This window comes from Salmo salar, chromosome 27 (assembly GCF_965601325.2).
Source record: "Salmo salar chromosome 27, fSalSal1, whole genome shotgun sequence".
NCBI classification, from domain to species: Eukaryota; Metazoa; Chordata; class Actinopteri; order Salmoniformes; family Salmonidae; genus Salmo; species Salmo salar.
In genome coordinates, this window is record NC_138317.1 from 24,514,894 (window position 1) to 24,534,965 (window position 20,072).

The 20,072-nt window shown below is 44.5% G+C and overlaps 1 protein-coding gene across 1 annotated transcript; it reads right to left on the reverse strand.

Annotated features, from left to right (window-relative positions):
* Nucleotides 1-9,208: 9,208 nt before the first annotated feature.
* Nucleotides 9,209-13,164, reverse strand: LOC106588689 (sclerostin domain-containing protein 1). Its single transcript, XM_014177933.3, has 2 exons — nucleotides 12,822-13,164; nucleotides 9,209-12,403 (listed from the first exon to the last, which is right to left on the reverse strand). The coding sequence occupies exons 1-2, from the start codon at nucleotides 13,015-13,017 to the stop codon at nucleotides 11,919-11,921; spliced, it is 681 nt and encodes a 226-aa protein (XP_014033408.1). The 5' UTR covers nucleotides 13,018-13,164; the 3' UTR covers nucleotides 9,209-11,918.
* Between the last annotated feature and the right edge of the window lie 6,908 nt (nucleotides 13,165-20,072).

The window sequence follows — 20,072 nt, forward strand, 5'->3', positions numbered from 1 at the left end:
TAATGTGTGTGTAGCAGTGGAGGCTGCAGAGAGGAGGACGGCTCATATAAATGGCTGGAACAGGGGGAATGGAATGTGTTTGATGTATTTGATACCATTCCACTCATTTCGCTCTAGCCATTACCACGAGCCCATCCTCCCCAATTAAGGTGCCACCAACCTCCTGTGGTGTGTATATATATATTTGTGCTTAAAGTGTATTTTATATTGTATTATACAGGGTGCATTTGGAAAAGAGACCTAGATCTCAATACGTCTTCCCTGTAAAAATAAAGGTTACATTTTAACATTTTAAAATTAAATCTCCACACGCTTTCTGCATTCTCTTTGGCTAGTATAGTTCCACCTGATCTCGCCTTCTCCCACCTGCCTTCCATCTTTGAGGACATGTAGTTCCATTATTAGAGCGGTCACATGACTATCTTGTCAATAAATAGACTATCTTTGTTTGGAGGGCTTGCGACTGTCATGTGCGTATTAGATATCAAGCAGGTGCTAGCGCTCATCGCTCATTCATTTGAATGTTTTATGTTGATCTGTATTTTCCTAACAGATGTTAATGTGATCTTTTTTACTGAGATATTCAAATGTGTTATGTACTGACCATTGATTAGTATTGATTATAGAGTGAGATGTGACTTGATGAAATATCTGTTTCGGTGTATTTTGGATAATCCCAGTGTTAGGGGTTGGACTTAAACTCAGATGCTCAAAGGGTTAAATTGTATTAGTTGTCCTGGTGATCAGGCCAAAGGCAATAATGTCAGACAGATGAGAGAAAAGATGTCTTTCATAATTCATATGAATCCTGAGAGATAGAGGGAGAAGAGGAGAAAGAGAGGGGGGAGGTATGGAAGTGGATGGGATACAACCAGATATCAGAGCATGGATAAACCACTCATCAGTCAATCAATCAAATGTATTTATAAAGCCCTTTTTACATCAGCCAATGTCACAAAGTGCTATACACAAAACCTAGCCTAAAACCCCAAACAGCAAGCAATGCAGATGTAGAAGCATGGTGGTCCGGAAAAACTCCCTAGAAAGATAGGAACTTAGGAAGAAACCTAGATAGGAACCAGGCTCTGAGGGGTGGTCAGTCCTCTTCTGGCTGTGCAGGGTGGAGATTATAACAGTACATGCCAAGATGTTCAAACATTCATAGATGACCAGCAGGGTCAAATAATAATAATCACAGTGGTTGTAGAGGGTGCAACAGGTCAGCACCTCCATGAGTAAATGTCAGTTGGCTTTTCACAGCCAAACATTCAGAGTTAGAGACAGCAGGTGCGGTAGAGAGAGAGTCAAAAAACAGCAGGTCAAGGTAACACGTCCGGAGAACAGGTCAGGGTTCCATAGCCGCAGGCAGGACAGTTGAAACTGGAGTAGCAGCACGACCACGTGGACTGGGGACAGCAAGGAGTCATCAGGCCAGGTAGTCCTGAGGCATGGTTCTATGGCTCAGGTCCTCCAGGAGGGGAGCGAGAGGGAGAGAGAGAATTAGAGGGAGCATACTTAAATTCACACAGGACACCGGATAAGACAGGAGAAATACTCCAGATCTAACAGACTGACGCTAGCCCCCCAACACATAAACTATTGCAGCATAAATACTGGAGGCTGAGACAGGAGGCACTGTGGTCCCGTCCGACGATACCCTCGGACAGGGCCAACCAGGCAGGATATAACCCCACCCACTTTGCCAAAGCACAGCCCCCACACCACTAGAGGGATATCTTCAAACCACCAACTTACTACCCTGAGACAAGGCTGAGTATAGCCCACAAGGATCTCCCAACCCGGACAGGAAGATCACGTCAGTGACTCAACTCACTCAAGTGACGCACCCCTCCTAGGGACGGCATGGAAGAGCACCAGTAAGCCAGTGACTCAGCCCCCGTAATAGGGTTAGAAGCAGAGAATCCCAGTGGAGAGAGAGGAACCGGCCAGAGAAAGCAAGGGCGGTTCGTCGCTCCAGTGTCTTTCCGTTCACCTTCACACCCCTGGGCCAGACTACACTCAATCATAGGACCTACTGAAGAGATGAGTCTTCAATAAAGACTTAAAGGTCGATACCGAGCCTGCGTCTCTCATATGGATAGGCAGACCATTTCATAAAAATGGAGCTCTATGGGAGAAAGCCCTGCCTTCAGATGTTTGCTTAGAAATTCAAGGGACAGTAAGGAGGCCTGCGTCTTGTGACTGTAGCGTACGTGTAGGTATGTACGTCAGGACCAAATCGTGGGGGATAGGTAGGAGCAAGCCAATGCAGATTAGCAGTAAAACCTTGAAATCAGCCCTAGCCTTAACAGGAAGCCAGCGTAGAGAGGCTAGCCATGGAGCAATAATGATCACATTGTTTGGTTCTAGTCAAGATTCTAGCAGTTGTGTTTAGCACTAACTTAAGTTTATTTAGTGCTTTATCCGGGTAGCCAGAAAGTGGAGCATTGCAGTAGTCTAATCTAGAAGTGACAAAAGCCTGGATTAACTTTTCTGCATCATTTTTGGACAGAAAGTTTCAGATTTTTGCAATGTTACGTAGATGGAAAAAGCTGTCCTTGAAATAGTCTTAATATGTTCGTCAGAAGAGAGATCAGGATCCAGAGTAACGCCGAGGTCTTTCACAGATTTATTTGAGATGACTGTATAACCATCAAGATTAATTGTCAGATCCTACAGAAAATCGCTTTATTTCTTGGGACCTAGAACTAGCATCTCTGTTTTGTCCGAGTTTAAAAGTAAAACATTTGCCGCCATCCACTTCCTTATGTCTGAAACACAGGCTTCCAGGGAGGGCAATTTTGGGGCTTCACCATGTTTCATCGAAATGTACAGCTGTGTATCGTCTGCATAGCAGTGAAAGTTAACGTTATTTTTCATATAATGTAAAACATAGAATAAAATTAATTAAAGCGGCATTTGCACTTCTAAGCTCTGGCTTCAAGTCGATATGGACACTGGCTTTTCTCCTCAATTTACATATGAGCTCAACTGCCACTGTATATTCCACCAATGTACTCTCCAGCAGAAACAAACGGACATTTTTGTTGTGTAATTTAATCAATTAGAAACGGAAATCCTGGGACCTCCACTGGGCCTGTTGTAGTCTACCAAGTACAGACTGTCTTTGTCTAGCTTGACAAATTCTGTAAGGTCTGGATGTAACATCCTGCAGGAATGAGAACCAGGTGTGTGTGTGTGTGCGTGTGCATCGCAGAGATTAAAGTCCTCTCTCTGAGAATTAGGCAGCCGTCTCCTGACACCCTGGCTATTGGTTCAGAATCAGAACACACACGGAGACCGCCCGGCTCGCCGTCCATCTACAAGGCTCTGGCCAAATGTTGCGCACTATCTACTATAAACAGGGGTGCTATTCTGGAAGCAGACATACAGTTGAAGTCGGAAGTTTACATACACTTAGGTTGGAGTCATTAAAACTTTATTTTCAACCACTCCACACATTTCTTGTTAACAAACTATAGTTTTGGCAAGTCGGTTAGGACATCTACTTTGTGCATGACACAAGTAATTTTTCCAACAATTGTTTACAGACAGATTATTTCACTTATAATTCACTGTATCACAATTCCAGCGGGTCAGAAGTTTACATACACTAAGTTGACTGTGCCTTTAAACAGCTTGGAAAATTCCAGAAAATGATGCCATGGCTTTAGAAGCTTCTGATAGGCTAATTGACATCATTTGAGTCAGTTTGAGGTGTACCTGTGGATGTATTTCAAGGCCTACCTTCAAACTCAGTGCCTCTTTTCTTGACATCATGGGAAAATCAAAAGAAATCAGCCAAGACTTCAGAAAAATAGTCTGGTTCATCCTTGGGAGCAATTTCCAAATGCCTGAAGGTACCACGTTCATCTGTACAAACAATAGTATGCAAGTATAAACACCATGGGACCACGCAGCCGTCATACCACTCAGGAAGGAGATGCGTTCTGTCTTCTAGAGATGAACTTACTTTGGTGCGAAAAGTGCAAATCAATCCCAGAACAACAGCAAAGGACCTTGTGAAGATGCTGGAGGAAACAGGTACAAAAGTATCTATATCCACAGTAAAACGAGTCCTATATCGACATAACCTGAAAGGCCGCTCAGCAAGGAAGAAGCCACTGCTCCAAAACCGCCATATAAAAGCCAGACTATGGTTTGCAACTGCACATGGGGACAAAGATTGTACTTTTTGGAGAAATGTCCTCTGGTCTGATGAAACAAAAATAGAACTGTTTGGCCATAATGACCATCGTTATGTTTGGAGAAAAAAGGGGGAAGCTTGCAAGCCGAAGAACACCATCCCAACCGTGAAGCACGGGGCTGGTAACACCATGTTGTGGGGGTCCTTTGCTGCAGGAGGGACTGGTGCACTTCACAAAATAGATGGCATCATGAGGTAGGAAAATTATGTGGATATATTGAAGCAACATCTCAAGACATCAGTCAGGAAGTTAAACCTTGGTTGCAAATGGGTCTTCCAAATGGACAATGACCCTAAGCATACTTCCAAAGTTGTGGCAAAATGGCTTAAGGACAACAAAGTCAAGGTATTGGAGTGGCCATCACAAAGCCCTGACCTCAATCCTATAGAAATTTTGTGGGCAGAACTGAAAAAGTGTGTGCGAGCTAGGAAGCCTACAAACCTGACTCAGTTACATCAGCTCTGTCAGGCGGAATAGGCCAAAATTCACCCAACTTATTGTGGGAAGCTTGTGGAAGGCTACCCAAAATGTTTGACCCAAGTTTAACAATTTAAAGGCAATGCTACCAAATACTCATTGAGTGTATGTAAACTTCTGACCCACTGGGAATGTGATGAAAGAAATAAGAGCTGAAATAAAAAAATCTCTCTACTATTATTATGACATTTCACATTCTTAAAATAAAGTGGTGATCCTAACTGACCTAAAACAGGGAATTTTTACAAGGATTAAATGTCAGGAATTGTGAAAAACTGAGTTTAAATGTATTTGGCTAAGGTGTATGTAAACTTCCGACTTCAACTGTAGTATATTGGGAATAGGCTGGCATTTCAGGAGCAGACATTGTCATTCTATTTAGACAATGACCAATATGTGCTATGCTGTGCAAAAGGGATGGAATTTTTGGTTGTGATGAGATGGATTGATGGTGATGAGATGGATCGATGGTAATGAGATGGATCGATGGAGATGAGCTGGATCGATGGGGATGTGATGGATCGATAGAGATGAGATGGATCGATGGTGATGAGATGGATCGATGGGGATGTGATGGATCGATAGAGATGAGATGGATCGATGGTGATGAGATGGATCGATGGGGATGTGATGGATCGAAAGAGATGAGCTGGATCGATGGTGATGAGATGGATCGATGGTGATTAGATGGATCGATGGTGATTAGATGGATCGATGGAGATGAGCTGGATCGATGGGGATGTGATGGATCGATGGAGATGAGCTGGATCGATGGGGATGTGATGGATCGATAGAGATGAGATGGATCGATGGTGATGAGATGGATCGATGGGGATGTGATGGATCGAAAGAGATGAGCTGGATCGATGGTGATGAGATGGATCGATGGTGATTAGATGGATCGATGGTGATTAGATGGATCGATGGAGATGAGCTGGATCGATGGGGATGTGATGGATCGATGGAGATGAGCTGGATCGATGGGGATGTGATGGATTGATAGAGATGAGCTGGATCGATGGTGATGAGATGGATCGATGGTGATTAGATGGATCGATGGTGATTAGATGGATCGATGGAGATGAGCTGGATCGATGGTGATTAGATGGATCGATGGAGATGAGCTGGATCGATGGGGATGTGATGGATCGATGGAGATGAGCTGGATCGATGGAGATGAGCTGGATCGATGGGGATGTGATGGATCGATGGATATGAGCTGGATCGATGGGGATGTGATGGATCGATGGAGATGAGCTGGATCGATGGGGATGTGATGGATCGATGGAGATGAGCTGGATCGATGGGGATGTGATGGATCGATAGAGATGAGCTGGATCGATGGAGATGAGCTGGATCGATGGGGATGTGATGGATCGATGGAGATGAGCTGGATCGATGGGGATGTGATGGATCGATGGAGATGAGCTGGATCGATGGAGATGAGCTGGATCGATGGAGATGAGCTGGATCGATGGGGATGTGATGGATCGATGGAGATGAGCTGGATCGATGGAGATGAGCTGGATCGATGGAGATGAGCTGGATTGATGGGGATGTGATGGATCGATGGTGATGAGATGGATCGATGGAGTGTGGCTGCTTGCTGTGGCTGATCATTTTCCCCATCAGTGTCAGATCAATGTCAGATCCATGTCAGATCATGAGTGCTGCTAGACCATGTGTTTCCATGTGTTCTATTGGTGATGGGGAGGATTAGCCCTGTAGTGGCACTGGCTCTGAGAGAGACTCTGGTTTGGCAGCCAGCCTGGTAATAGCAGAAAATTATCTCATGATGAATTGGGTCTTATTATACCACATGGACCGAGATGGACCTAGCTCAGTTCAGTTCCGACGCCCACCTGCCCAGCACCCCAGCTGGGGTGAGAAGGTCACCACCTACCCCCTCACATCATGACCCTGTTTGAGGTCAGTAGGGCACACCGTATAAAAATAATATAAATGTTTTGAAATGGAAAAAGTCCAAGTAGTCCCTCCCTGATTTAGTACCTGTTATTTCCAGTGCCCAATGAAACTGACCCTGTTTCGTCAGGTATAGGTTCTGCAGGTGGAATGTAGAAAGGTGAGTCACATTTCCTGGGAAAGCATTTAATGCAGTTCAGTGTGAGACATCAGGCTACGACAGGATGTGGAATTCTGTCCAAGTCAAGTATTACAAGATTACAAGGCTGAGACTCAAAAGTGCTTCCATAAGCATGTAATTATGAGATTGTGGGATAATTCATGGTCCTACCGAAAGCAATGGTTAAACAGAGAGAGAGAGAGAGAGGAGGTGGGGCCAGCAGTGCAGAGATTGAAACACTGGTAGGCTAGGATGTGATGACAGGGTATAAGTAACAAATTGTATGCTTCAAGATGAGAGACAGAGAAAGAGACAGGGAAAGAGAAAGAGAGAGAGAGAGAGAGGTTTACTGTCTGTCCACTAGGGTACAGGGAGATGGTGGTCCCATCCACCAAATTGAGAGGAGTCACCCAGGGGAGGGATTCAGGGGGAATGCTGATTTGGTTCAGAACACAGCTAACACATTACATAGAACTAATCAAAACAGGAGTCCCTTGGGTGGTGGACCATTCCTGATATACGCACAGGAAACTGTTGAGTGTGGAAAAACCCAGCAGCGTTGTAGTTCTTGACACAAACCAGTGTGCCTTGCACCTGCTGCCATACCCCGTTTAAAGGCATTCAATCTTTTGTCTTTCCCATTCACTCTCTGAATGGCACACATACGTAATCCATGTCTAAACTGTCTCAAGGCTTAACAATCCTTCCTTAACCTGTCTCCTCCCCTTCATCTACAATAATTGAAGTGGATTTAACAAATAAGGGATCATAGCTTTCACCTGGATTTACCTGGTCAGTCTATGTCATGGAAAGTGTTCTTAATGTTTTGTATACTCAGTGTATATCCTCACATCAGAATTCGCTTACTACAAGGAAGAGAGCTTATCCATTCTAGAAGAGGAGATCAATGATTTCCAGGCCCAGGGAAATGTTCTGATCTGTGGGGATCTTAATGCTAGGACTGGAGAAGAACCAGATACCATTAGCACACAGGGAGACAAACACATAACTACAAACCTCAGCATTCCTCTGCCCTCATATCCCCCCAGGAAGAACTTTGATCAAAACAACAACAGAAACGGGAACCAACTACTGCAGTTCTAACGAATGCTGGGTCTGTACATAGTCAATGGAAGGCTACAAGGGGACTCTTTTGGGAGGTATGCATACATACAACTCACCTCTTGGTAGTAGTACTGTAGATGATGTCATCACAGACATAGATCCAGTGTCTTTCAGAGCACTCACAGTCAGCCCACTAACACCACTATCATACCATAGAAAAATTACAGCATATCTAAAATGGGAGAAGAGTCCAGTAAATTACACAAGACCAATCAGTCGTATAGATAGACTAAGAATAGTATGGAAAACTACCAGAAAGCAATTGGCAATCAAAACATGTAATCCCTCCTAGACAACCTTCTGACCCACACATACAGTATCATTAAAATAATGACAGTGTAAATTTGGCTGTACAAAACATAAACTTAATTTTTTACAAATTGGCATCCTTATCTAATTACAAAAGACACCTAAAAGCATTTTTTTTAAAGACAAATTGTTTGATTATGATTGCAAATCTATAACAAAAAAACGTAGGAATCTATCCAACCAAAAACATAGAAAACCAGACAACCAGGATATGCGCCTTCAGTATTGGGCAACCCTAAAAGAATCCAAACAGACTCTAGGAACAAAGAATGGGCAACACATCAGACACCAACTTAATGACATTGAGGAATCAATTGATTCAAACAACTTCTGGGAAAATTGGAACTCCCTAAACAAACCCCACAGAGACAAATTGGCAGTCCTAAAAGGTGACCTATGGAACACTCACTTTAAAGAACTGGTGTATATAGAAATATTCAGATGAATTTGGAACTAAAATAAATATATGAAAAACTGCAAATTCTTGAATTAGCCAATAAAGACAACCAGAACCTTTTGAATTCCCCAAAAACAGAAAAATAACTATTGTAAAAACGATAAGCCCTGCAACCCTGAAAGGCCTGTGGTACTGACGGAATATTGAATGAAATTATAAAATACACAGACCACAAATTTTGCACTGCCATATTCAAACTATTTAACTAAGTTTTGAGTGTAGGCTATTTCCCTGACATCTGGAACCAATGATTAATGAGATTTTATTTTTTAATGGAGTCAAATTTGACCCAAACAATTACCATGGCATTGTGCCAACAGCAACCTGGGGAAAATATTCTGCGCCATCATGAATAGCAGATTACTGCACATTCTCAGTGAACACAATGTCGTGAGCCAAAGTCAAATTGGATTCCTACCAAATTATTAAACATCAGACCACATTTATACCCTACACACCATAATTGATAAAAACCTTTTTTAATCAAAACTAAAACAAAATCCTGCTTTTTGGATTTCCAAAATGCCTTTGATTAAATTTGACATGAAGGCATTTTATTCAAATTTATTGAAAGTGGCGTGGATGGAAAAACATATGATGTCATCAAAGGAATGTATACAAATACAAATGTGCAGTCAAAATTGGAAATAAACATACACATTTATTTTCCCAAGGCCGTGGAATGAAACAGGGGAACAATTTGAGCTCGAGTCTATTTAATATATACATGAATGGATTTTCAAAAACACAACAACAATCAACATCTCCCGGGCTCACTATTAACAACACAGAAATACAATGCCTCCTGTATGCAGACGACCTGGTGCTGCTGTCCCACAAACAGAGGGGCTACAGCAACAATGACATCATCTGCAACAGTTCTGTTAGACCTGGGCCCTGCTAATCAACAAAATAAAAAACTAACTTTATGATATTCCAGAAAAGATCTTGATGTCAGTGAAACCAAGATACATTTTTACTGGGCTCCACTGATACAGAACAAACACTTACACATATTTGGGACAAAAAAAGAAGCTCCACAGGCAACTCCAACCTGGCCGTGAACTGAAAGACAAAGCAAGGAGGGCTTTCTATGCTATTAAAAGATCTATCAAATTAGACATACATGATTAATATCCGAAAAAGAGCCACCAAGTTTTTAAATAATTTATAAACACTCCTACCATTACAAAGCCCTCAACTGCCAAGAGGTGACCATAGAGAAGTGTCCCCTCAGACAGCTGGTCCTGAGGCTCAATTTACTAACCACTACACACCCAACAAAGCCTCAGGACAGCACTCAGAAAATATGGCCCAACCAAATTATCGCAAAGCAAAAATAAAAATATATCACCTATTGGAATCGAAGTAAACTTCAATGCTATTTGGCTCCACACAGACATTACATGGTGACAGGCTATCTGGCCACTTTGACTGATGCTAACTACTGTATGTACAGACTCATTCTGCCCTCAGGAGGAGGGTCAAATTGTGACAGATATTCTGACATAAGAAATACATTCTTCCCTAAATTATAAAACAATACGAAGAATTTGAAAACCTAAATTATAAAGACAATCTTAAATACATACTTGGTGAAAAAACGAAATGCTGTGTTTTGGCAGCCACATTTGTGGCCTCCTGACAAACTGAGGGCCAACTAGTGAAAAATACAGTGTGATTATTCATCTTTGCCTATTATTCCTAACAGTCTGGTATATTCCTGTCTTTGACCATGGTTGTTATATGTTTACTTTGACAATATAAGTGTTTTACTTTCCATGTCAAGAAAGTATATGAGAGACAGAGAGAGACAGAGAGAGACAGAGATAGACAGACAGAGACAGAGGGAGACAGAGAGAGACAGAGATAGACAGAGAGAGACAGAGGGAGACAGAGAGAGACAGAGAGAGAGTTGTGACTGCAGATTGACTTTGCAAATACGAGTTGAAACGTGGCCCATGACCTTTTGATCACTTTCTGTTTCTTGTAAGGGCGTTTCTTACAGCGTGTTTGTGGTAGTTACAGTAATAAATAAAGCTAGGTGGTCTTACTCTGCTACTCAGGAGGAGAATATGTAATCAGGGATAATTACAGAGAGGACGTTTTACAAGCCTTGTATTATTGTGTCAATGACGCCAGCTCCGTTCTGAGATTCACAGACATGATTTCCCTATGCTTCTCCCTCATGGAATGCACCACTCTGTACTACTCTGGTACTGTCAGGTGTAGAACCACTCTGTCCTAATACCAAAATGAGCTGTCATCCCCTAACTACAAATATCAAGCGTTCCCAATGCTCTTTGAGGAAAGCGTAACTTCCCCATAGTACTTGCACAGCAAGTACCAAATACATAGCTTTTACGATGATACAATGAAGGGATATCTGATACAATCATTTATGTTACCATGTAGCCGCTGACTGGAACAGGCCCAATAGCCTGGAGGAGAGGGGATTCCTGCAGAGTGTAGAGCTTGTATTAGACTCAATATAACATTTTATTATGCCTCTGTTGTTACTGACTTCCTGTTTCCTGTGAAGTTATAGCTCCTCTGTCTGTGGCCTTATGCTCAAAGCATTTCATTAATAATGATTAAAGCACAATTTATTGACAAGTAAAAAACATATTATACTAATTATTAAGGAAAAGTCATTTTTTATATTCAATCGGTGATCTAATCATAGTAGACACTATTTATTTCATTATCCTAGGCAAATCATTTGAGACACAATTTGTCCTGAAAGTGATTACATGGAATCTAGCAAATATATAAAAACATGAACTTATTTATATTTAGTTCAGTTATCCCCATACAAAAATATATTACATTGTCATAGTAATCCTTTACATACTTTGAAAAGTAACCCAGAGTATAGAATCACTATTTATATACATACTCTTGCATTTTCTGTTAATCTAAACATTATGATTTGGACAACATATTCAGCTGTTGAGAGAACTCCTCATCTTAGTTGTCAAATGCGGTTCTTGTGCGATTTGATCTAGGCTCATTCTGTCATACAAAAACACATACATTCACAAACACATCCACCGTGGTCAATATTTGCCAAACCAGTTGCACTGTCTGAGGAATCATTCCATAGCCTTCTCCATATAGCTGCATTAAATACAGCAAACACATTGGTGTCTTCTAAACAAAACCCAGTGTCTGTTGGTGTTGTTTCTGAAGTGGGGGCACAGAGAGACATTCCAACCCCTCATAGATGTACAGAGCCCCCCTGGCCAGAGGGCTCAGTTCAGTATTTTTTAGGCTGTTCTTCTGCCCAGTCCTCCTGCCCAGAACGTCCATTCTTCCCTTCCTTTCCCTTCCTCCTCTTGGGCCCCTGGAGTGTGGAGCCCTGGCCCTGGGCCTGCCTCACCTCCAGCTCTGACTTCCCATTCCCAGAGTCATTGTTCTGCCTGGAGTAGCGTTTACACTTGCAGGAGGTAACCACAGTGATCTTATAGGTCCTGGAGCTTCCGTCCTGACACTGCAGGCTGATGCGCTGGGTCCGTGTCCGGTCGATGACGCAGCGCCACTCCTGGGCCTCCCGCCGGCTCCAGAACTTCCCGGTGTACCCGGGACCTGAGCCGATCCAGTTGGGCAGCAGGTGGGAGGGAAGACACTCCCCAGCACAAACCAGCTCCTTGATCGGGTTCAGGCTGGTGCACTGACCATCTGAGATGTACTTGGTGGAACGCAGCTCTCTGCAGCCCACCTGGCTCTGTGCCTGACCCTGCTCTGTGATGGAGAGGGGAGGAGAGAGTGTTACATTCTGTCAGATACATATTGCATGGCATTATCTACATGACATTGCAAATACTTGCATTTGATTTAGTTTGGAGTTTGCACTTTTGGATTATTCCATTTGCTGCTCATAAAGATTCGTTTTGACAGGAACTGCGGCATGATCAGGGTCATCTGAATGACTGCATGAGTTGACAAGAGGTCCAACACAATTCCAAATTCTGGAACTTCCTCCCATTCAAACACAAGTCTATGATTTATATTTCATTTTCATTTATTCCCATTCATGTCTATGGAAAAGGTGCCTACATAAGGAATTAAATAATTCCAACTGTCAGGATCGGTGCGTACAATGAATCTATATGAATCGTCGAATCAATACATTTGATATGCGCATAAAAATGCAATTCACCTTTCCGCGCAGCGCTGGTCAAACGCCTTCCTCCGTTGCGTGCTCGATTCATTGATACATTACTACTCGGTGTATCCTGGACCGTACTGATCAACTGAGGGTTTAACTTTTCCGTTGCGCTGTTCTTGGCAGCTTGACAGTTACTTATAATAAGGCAGAAGAGCGCGAGCTGGAACACGCACGTGGTAAGAAGCATCCCTGCAACTCTCCGCAGGCAGATAGGCAGACAGGTAGGTAGGTAGGTAGGTAGGTAGAGAGTGATGGAATGTATGTGCCGCGGTCTAACGGAGGAATTGTGTCGTTATGAAGTTACTTGTCGTTCAGTCGCTTATATACCCGCCGCTTGTTTTGGCACGACACAGCGCGCATGTAGTGCGTACATTTTATGAATCAACTAGGCGTTTTCACGCATAGCTACGCCCACTGAAGCAAAGGGTAATGCGTTTTGTTTTGTGTACTCCTCCAATGTAGAGCCTAGTCAACACAGACAAGTAATATATATTTCTGTCAATATAGTTTGATGAATGTTGCTTTCCCTTATGGATAGGACACTGTCACTGGATAAAACTCGATCGAGACCTTTATAACGGCTTGTAATAGATAGTTCATTTTGGTTTGTTGACCAGTTAACGGTGTAAATAATTGATTCATGATTGCATTAATGTAAATTATAAGTAGACAATAAAAGAGTTTGCCAAAAAGGTTGTGGGTGCCACATGCCAGAGGCATATCCTTTGATAGTCTATTTCATAATGATTTGTAAGTTCAAGTTCATATTTTATTCAATTTCTGAACGGGTTGATTTGGTTTAGCAAGGGAGGTCAGCTGGAGACCCTGCAGTCAGACCAGGTGAGTACTTAGCTCTGGTCCAGGGCGATAGTGAGTGTTCCTAGAATGAACTCGCTAATGCCCTGGACCAGAGCTAGTGAACACTGTCGATCTCATGTTGTGTTCTCGGATCCAGTGACGTCTCCATCTCTGCAGGACAGGTGCTTCAGGTGAGCTCACCAACACGATGTATGATGCATTACCCAAATTAGAGAACAATAGAAAGGTTCCGATCTCCTCCTTCATCCCTCCATGTATCCCTTCATCCTGCCGACTCTGTGCCCCTAAGAACCAGGGTTCTCTTTCACTCCTTTCCCAGGGATCCTTGACAAAGAATTCCCCCAATGTCTCCTCAGCTATGTTCCCTCCGTTGATAGCAGTGAAAATAAATCCACTGTAAAACTCTCCAGGCTCATTCCATATTGTTAAGCAGGTAGTTTTTCTTTGGGGGGTTCGATGGAGAAACGGGGGATGTGGTGGATGGGGAAACATGATGATTGGTTGGATGGGGAAACAGGAGGATTGGGGTGGATGGGGAAACAGGATGATTGGAGTGGATGGGGAAACAGGCTATTGGGGTGGATGGGGATACAGGAAGATTGGGGTGGATGGGGAAACAGGGGGATGGAGAAACAGGGGGGATGGGGTGGATGGAGAAACAGGGGGATGGAGAAACAGGGGGATGGGGTGGATGGAGAAACAGGGGGGATGGGGTGGATGGGGAAACAGCGGGGATCAAATCAAATTTTATTTGTCACATGCACTGAATACAGTGGGGGAAAAAAGTATTTGATCCCCTGCTGATTTTGTACGTTTGCCCACTTGCAAAGAAATGATCAGTCTATAATTTTAATGGTAGGTTTATTTGAACAGTGAGAGACAGAATAACAACTAAAAAAATCCAGAAAAACGCATGTCAAAAATGTTATAAAATGATTTGCATTTTAATGAGGGAAATAAGTATTTGACCCCTCTGCAAAACAATGACTTAGTACTTGGTGGCAAAACCCTTCTTGGCAATCACAGAGGTCAGACGTTTCTTGTAGTTGGCCACCAGGTTTGCACACATCTCAGGAGGGATTTTGTCCCACTCCTCTTTGCAGATCTTCTCCAAGTCATTAAGGTTTCGAGGCTGACGTTTGGCAACTCGAACCTTCAGCTCCCTCCACAGATTTTCTATGGGATTAAGGTCTGGAGACTGGCTAGGCCACTCCAGGACCTTAATGTGCTTCTTCTTGAGCCACTCCTTTGTTGCCTTGGCCGTGTGTTTTGGGTCATTGTCATGCTGGAATACCCATCCACGACCCATTTTCAATGCCCTGGCTGAGGGAAGGAGGTTCTCACCCAAGATTTGACGGTACATGGCCCCGTCCATCGTCCCTTTGATGCGGTGAAGTTGTCCTGTCCCCTTAGCAGAAAAACACCCCCAAAGCATAATGTTTCCACCTCCATGTTTGACGGTGGAGATGGTGTTCTTGGGGTCATAGGCAGCATTCCTCCTCCTCCAAACACGGCGAGTTGAGTTGATGTCAAAGAGCTCCATTTTGGTCTCATCTGACCACAACACTTTCACCAGTTGTCCTCTGAGTCATTCAGATGTTCATTGGCAAACTTCAGATGGGCATGTATATGTATTCTTAAGCAGGGGGACCTTGCGGGCGCTGCAGGATTTCAGTCCTTCACAGCGTAGTGTGTTACCAATTGTTTTCTTGGTGACTATGGTCCCAGCTGCCTTGAGATCATTGACAAGATCCTCCCGTGTAGTTCTGGGCTGATTCCTCACCGTTCTCATGATCATTGCAACTCCACGAGGTGAGATCTTGCATGGAGCCCCAGGCTGAGGGATATTGACAGTTCTTTTGTGTTTCTTCCATTTGCAAATAATCGCACCAAATGTTGTCACCTTCTCACCAAGCTGCTTGGCGATGGTCTTGTAGCCCATTCCAGCCTTGTGTAGGTCTACAATCTTGTCCCTGACATCCTTGGAGAGCTCTTTTGTCTTGGCCATGGTGGAGAGTTTGGAATCTGATTGATTGATTGCTTCTGTGGACAGGTGTCTTTTTTAAAGGTAACAAGCTGCGGTTAGGAGCACTCCCTTTAAGAGTGTGCTCCTAATCTCAGCTCGTTATCTGTATAAAAGGCACCTGGGAGCCATAAATCTTTCTGATTGAGAGGGGGTCAAATACTTATTTCCCTCATTAAAATGCAAATCAATTTATAACATTTCTGACATGCGTTTTTCTAGATATTTTTGTTGTTATTCTGTCTCTCACTGTTCAAATAAACCTACCATTAAAATTATAGACTGATCCTTTCTTTGTCAGTGGGCAAACGTACAAAATCAGCAGGGGATCAAATACTTTTTTCCCCCACTGTACATCAAGTGTAGACCTTACCGTGAATTGCTTACTTACAAGTTGTTGTCCTGGCACCACACTGCCAGGTCTCTGACCTCCTCCCTATAGGCTGTCTCTTTATTGTTGGTGATCAGGCCTACCACTGTTGTGTTGTCAGCAAACTTAATGATGATGTTGGAGTTGTGTTTGGCCATGCAGTCGTGGGTGAACAGGGAATACAGGAGGGGACTAAGTACACACCCTTGAGGGGACCCATGGTGTTGAGGACCAGCGTGGCAGACGTGTTGTTGCCTACCCTTACCACCTGGGGGCGGCCCGTCAGGAAGTCCAGGATCCAGTTGCAGAGGGAGGTGTCCCAGGATCCTTAGCTTAGTGATGAGCTTTGTGGGCACTATGGTGTTGAACACTGAGGTGTTCCTTTTGTACAGGTGGGAAAGGGCAGTGTGATGTGCAATTGAGATTGCGTCATCTGTGGATCTGTTGGGGCGGTATGCGAATTGGAGTGGGTCTAGGGTATCTGGGAGGATGTTTAGGATGGGCAAACAGCGGGGATGGGGTGGATGGAGAAACAGGGGAGATGGGGTGGATGGAGAAACAGGGGAGATGGGGTGGATGGAGAAACAGGGGAGATGGGGTGGATGGAGAAACAGGAGAGATGGGGTGGATGGGGAAACAGGGGAGATGGGGTGGATGGAGAAACAGGGGAGATGGGGTGGATGGGGAAACAGGAGAGATGGGGTGGATGGGGAAACAGGAGGGTGGGGTGGATGGAGAAACAGGGATGGGGTGGATGGGGAAACAGCGGAGATGGGGTGGATGGGGAAACAGGAGAGATGGGGTGGATGGAGAAACAGGGGAGATGGGGTGGATGGAGAAACAGGAGAGATGGGGTGGATGGGGAAACAGGAGAGATGGGGTGGATGGGGAAACAGGGGAGATGGGGTGGATGGAGAAACAGGGATGGGGTGGATGGGGAAACAGGAGAGATGGGGTGGATGGGGAAACAGGGGAGATGGGGTGGATGGAGAAACAGGGATGGGGTGGATGGGGAAACAGGGGAGATGGGGTGGATGGGGAAACACGGGAGATGGGGTGGATGGAGAAACAGGGATGGGGTGGATGGGGAAACAGGGGAGATGGGGTGGATGGGGAAACAGGGGAGATGGGGTGGATGGAGAAACAGGGATGGGGTGGATGGGGAAACAGGAGAGATGGGGTGGATGGGGAAACAGGAGAGATGGGGTGGATGGGGAAACAGAGGGATGGGGTGGATGGGGAAACAGAGGGATGGGGTGGATGGGGAAACAGAGAGATGGGGTGGATGGGGAGACAGAGGGATGGGGTGGATGGGGAAACAGAGGGATGGGGTGGATGGAGAAACAGGGGAGATGGGGTGGATGGAGAAACAGGAGAGATGGGGTGGATGGAGAAACAGGAGAGATGGGGTGGATGGGGAAACAGAGGGATGGGGTGGATGGGGAAACAGAGGGATGGGGTGGATGGAGAAACAGGAGAGATGGGGTGGATGGGGAAACAGGAGAGATGGGGTGGATGGGGAAACAGGGGAGATGGGGTGGATGGGGAAACAGAGGGATGGGGTGGATGGGGAAACAGAGAGATGGGGTGGATGGGGAAACAGAGGGATGGGGAAACAGTGGGATGGGGTGGATGGGGAAACAGGAGAGATGGGGTGGATGGAGAAACAGGGGAGATGGGGTGGATGGAGAAACAGGAGAGATGGGGTGGATGAAGAAACAGGAGAGATGGGGTGGATGGAGAAACAGGAGAGATGGGGTGGATGGGGAAACAGGGGAGATGGGGTGGATGGGGAAACAGAGGGATGGGGTGGATGGGGAAACAGAGGGATGGGGTGGATGGGGAAACAGTAGGATGGGGAAACAGGGGAGATGGGGTGGATGTGGAAACAGGAGAGATGGGGTGGATGGAGAAACAGGGGAGATGGGGTGGATGGGGAAACAGGAGAGATGGGGTGGATGGGGAAACAGGAGAGATGGGGTGGATGGAGAAACAGGAGAGATGGGGTGGATGGGAAAACAGGGGAGATGGGGTGGATGGAGAAACAGGGATGGGGTGGATGGGGAAACAGTAGGATGGGGTGGATGTGGAAACAGGGGAGATGGGGGGGATGTGGAAACAGAGGGATGGGGTGGATGGGGAAACAGGAGAGATGGGGTGGATGGGGAAACAGGAGAGATGGGGTGGATGTGGAAACAGAGAGATGGGGGGATGTGGAAACAGGAGAGATGGGGTGGATGTGGAAACAGGAGAGATGGGGTGGATGTGGAAACAGGAGAGATGGGGGGATGTGGAAACAGGAGAGATGGGGTGGATGTGGAAACAGGAGTGATGGGGTGGATGTGGAAACAGAGGGATGGGGTGGATGGGGAAACAGAGGGATGGGGTGGATGGGGAAACAGAGGGATGGGGTGGATGGGGAAACAGTGGGATGGGGTGGATGGGGAAACAGAGGGATGGGGTGGATGTGGAAACAGAGGGATGGGGGGATGTGGAAACAGTGTTATTACATTTACATTTTTACATTTTAGTCATTTAGCAGACGCTCTTATCCAGAGCGACTTACAGTAGTGAATGCATACATTTCATTTCATACATTTTTTTTCTGTGCTGGCCCCCCGTGGGAATCGAACCCACAACCCTGGCGGTGCAAACACCATGCTCTACCAACTGAGCTACAGGGAAGACCATAGGTCTTATTACATAGGTGGTGTTAAAGACAAAGTCTGGAAAATGTGCATAGCAACCAAGAGGAGGTCGCCAACGAAAAATGGAAACAATGGAGTAATTGGGAGATGTAGCCGTATTTGTTTATCAAGGACTTTTGTCTTTATGACTGGCTGATACATGAATAACAATTCAAGGTCACTGTCTGCACTGTGAGAATGTGTCATTAGAATGAGCTCTGTTTCATGCTCACTCTCTGTAGAGAAAAAGTCTGACTGCATATTGTATAGAACCATCGCTGTAGCAAAAAGACCATCACGCTTCAGTACCCTTTGAACACTGCCAACAGAGTGCAGTAGCTCTATTACCAGTCATCATCAATGCATGGATGGTATTAAAGGGGAAAGCTGCCATCTAGTGTCCAAAGAAATATGGGCATATCCCCATAGCAACAATGGACAATGAAGGAGAATTATTAAGGCACTCTTTATTGACGTCATTGAAAATGTAAAACTGTCAACCAACACAAAAGCCAATTAGCTGTAAAGGGTTTTCCAGCATTAAAAAGTCAGATCATTATTGGATCATCATTCTACTCTGTGACATGGAATGGTATTGATACATCACTGGCAAGACATCCGTGTCAAAGGGAACATAAAAATAATGATAATATAATGTTCAAATTATAACAGGAATACACAACTTAACAATAAAGCATAAAGAAGCCCTTAATATTGTGTTTTCTACCCATGGCCATACCGAAATAATAATAATATGACATGTATTGTTCAATAAGGTGGTCCCATTGCAACATGAGAGTGGATTTTTTAAATTACTACAGTGAGGGATGAAATTGTTATTTCAAGACATTAATTAAAGAATATTCAAGGCTTACATTTTAAATAAGAGAAGGAATTTTCTCAAACGACATACAAACAAGAAAAGAACACCACAGCTAATCCAAATACAAGTCAATGGCTGCATTTACACAGGCAGCCCAATTGTGATCATTTGCCCAATTATTGGCCAAAGATCTGATCTGACTCATTAAAAGACCAGTTATTGGCAAAATATCAGAATTGGTCTGCCTGTATAAATGCAGCCAATAGGCTGTACATCATATGCACACCCTGTATACTTCAGCCTCCCCTAGCCAAATAGACCTCATTGTGTCCATAGTAACAATCCTTCCTTAGGCTCCAGTCCAGCTGCCTGTTGGGTAAAGCATTCATCCTCACTAGCCACTTTCCCTCTAATCTGGACATCATGGCCAATCAGTAGTACTGCTGATTTGTTTTAATCCTTCTCCTTTAACCAGGGACTGATTCAGACCTCAGACATCAGGTGAATGGAATCAATTCAG

Excerpts from the sequence above, each read along its gene's own strand:
- LOC106588689 (XM_014177933.3), bottom strand. The coding sequence starts at position 13,017 with ATGCTTCTTACCACGTGCGTGTTCCAGCTCGCGCTCTTCTGCCTTATT. Across the intron at positions 12,404-12,821 it reads GACCAGCGCTGCGCGGAAAG|AGCAGGGTCAGGCACAGAGC; the intron begins GTGAATTGCATT and ends TCTCCATCACAG.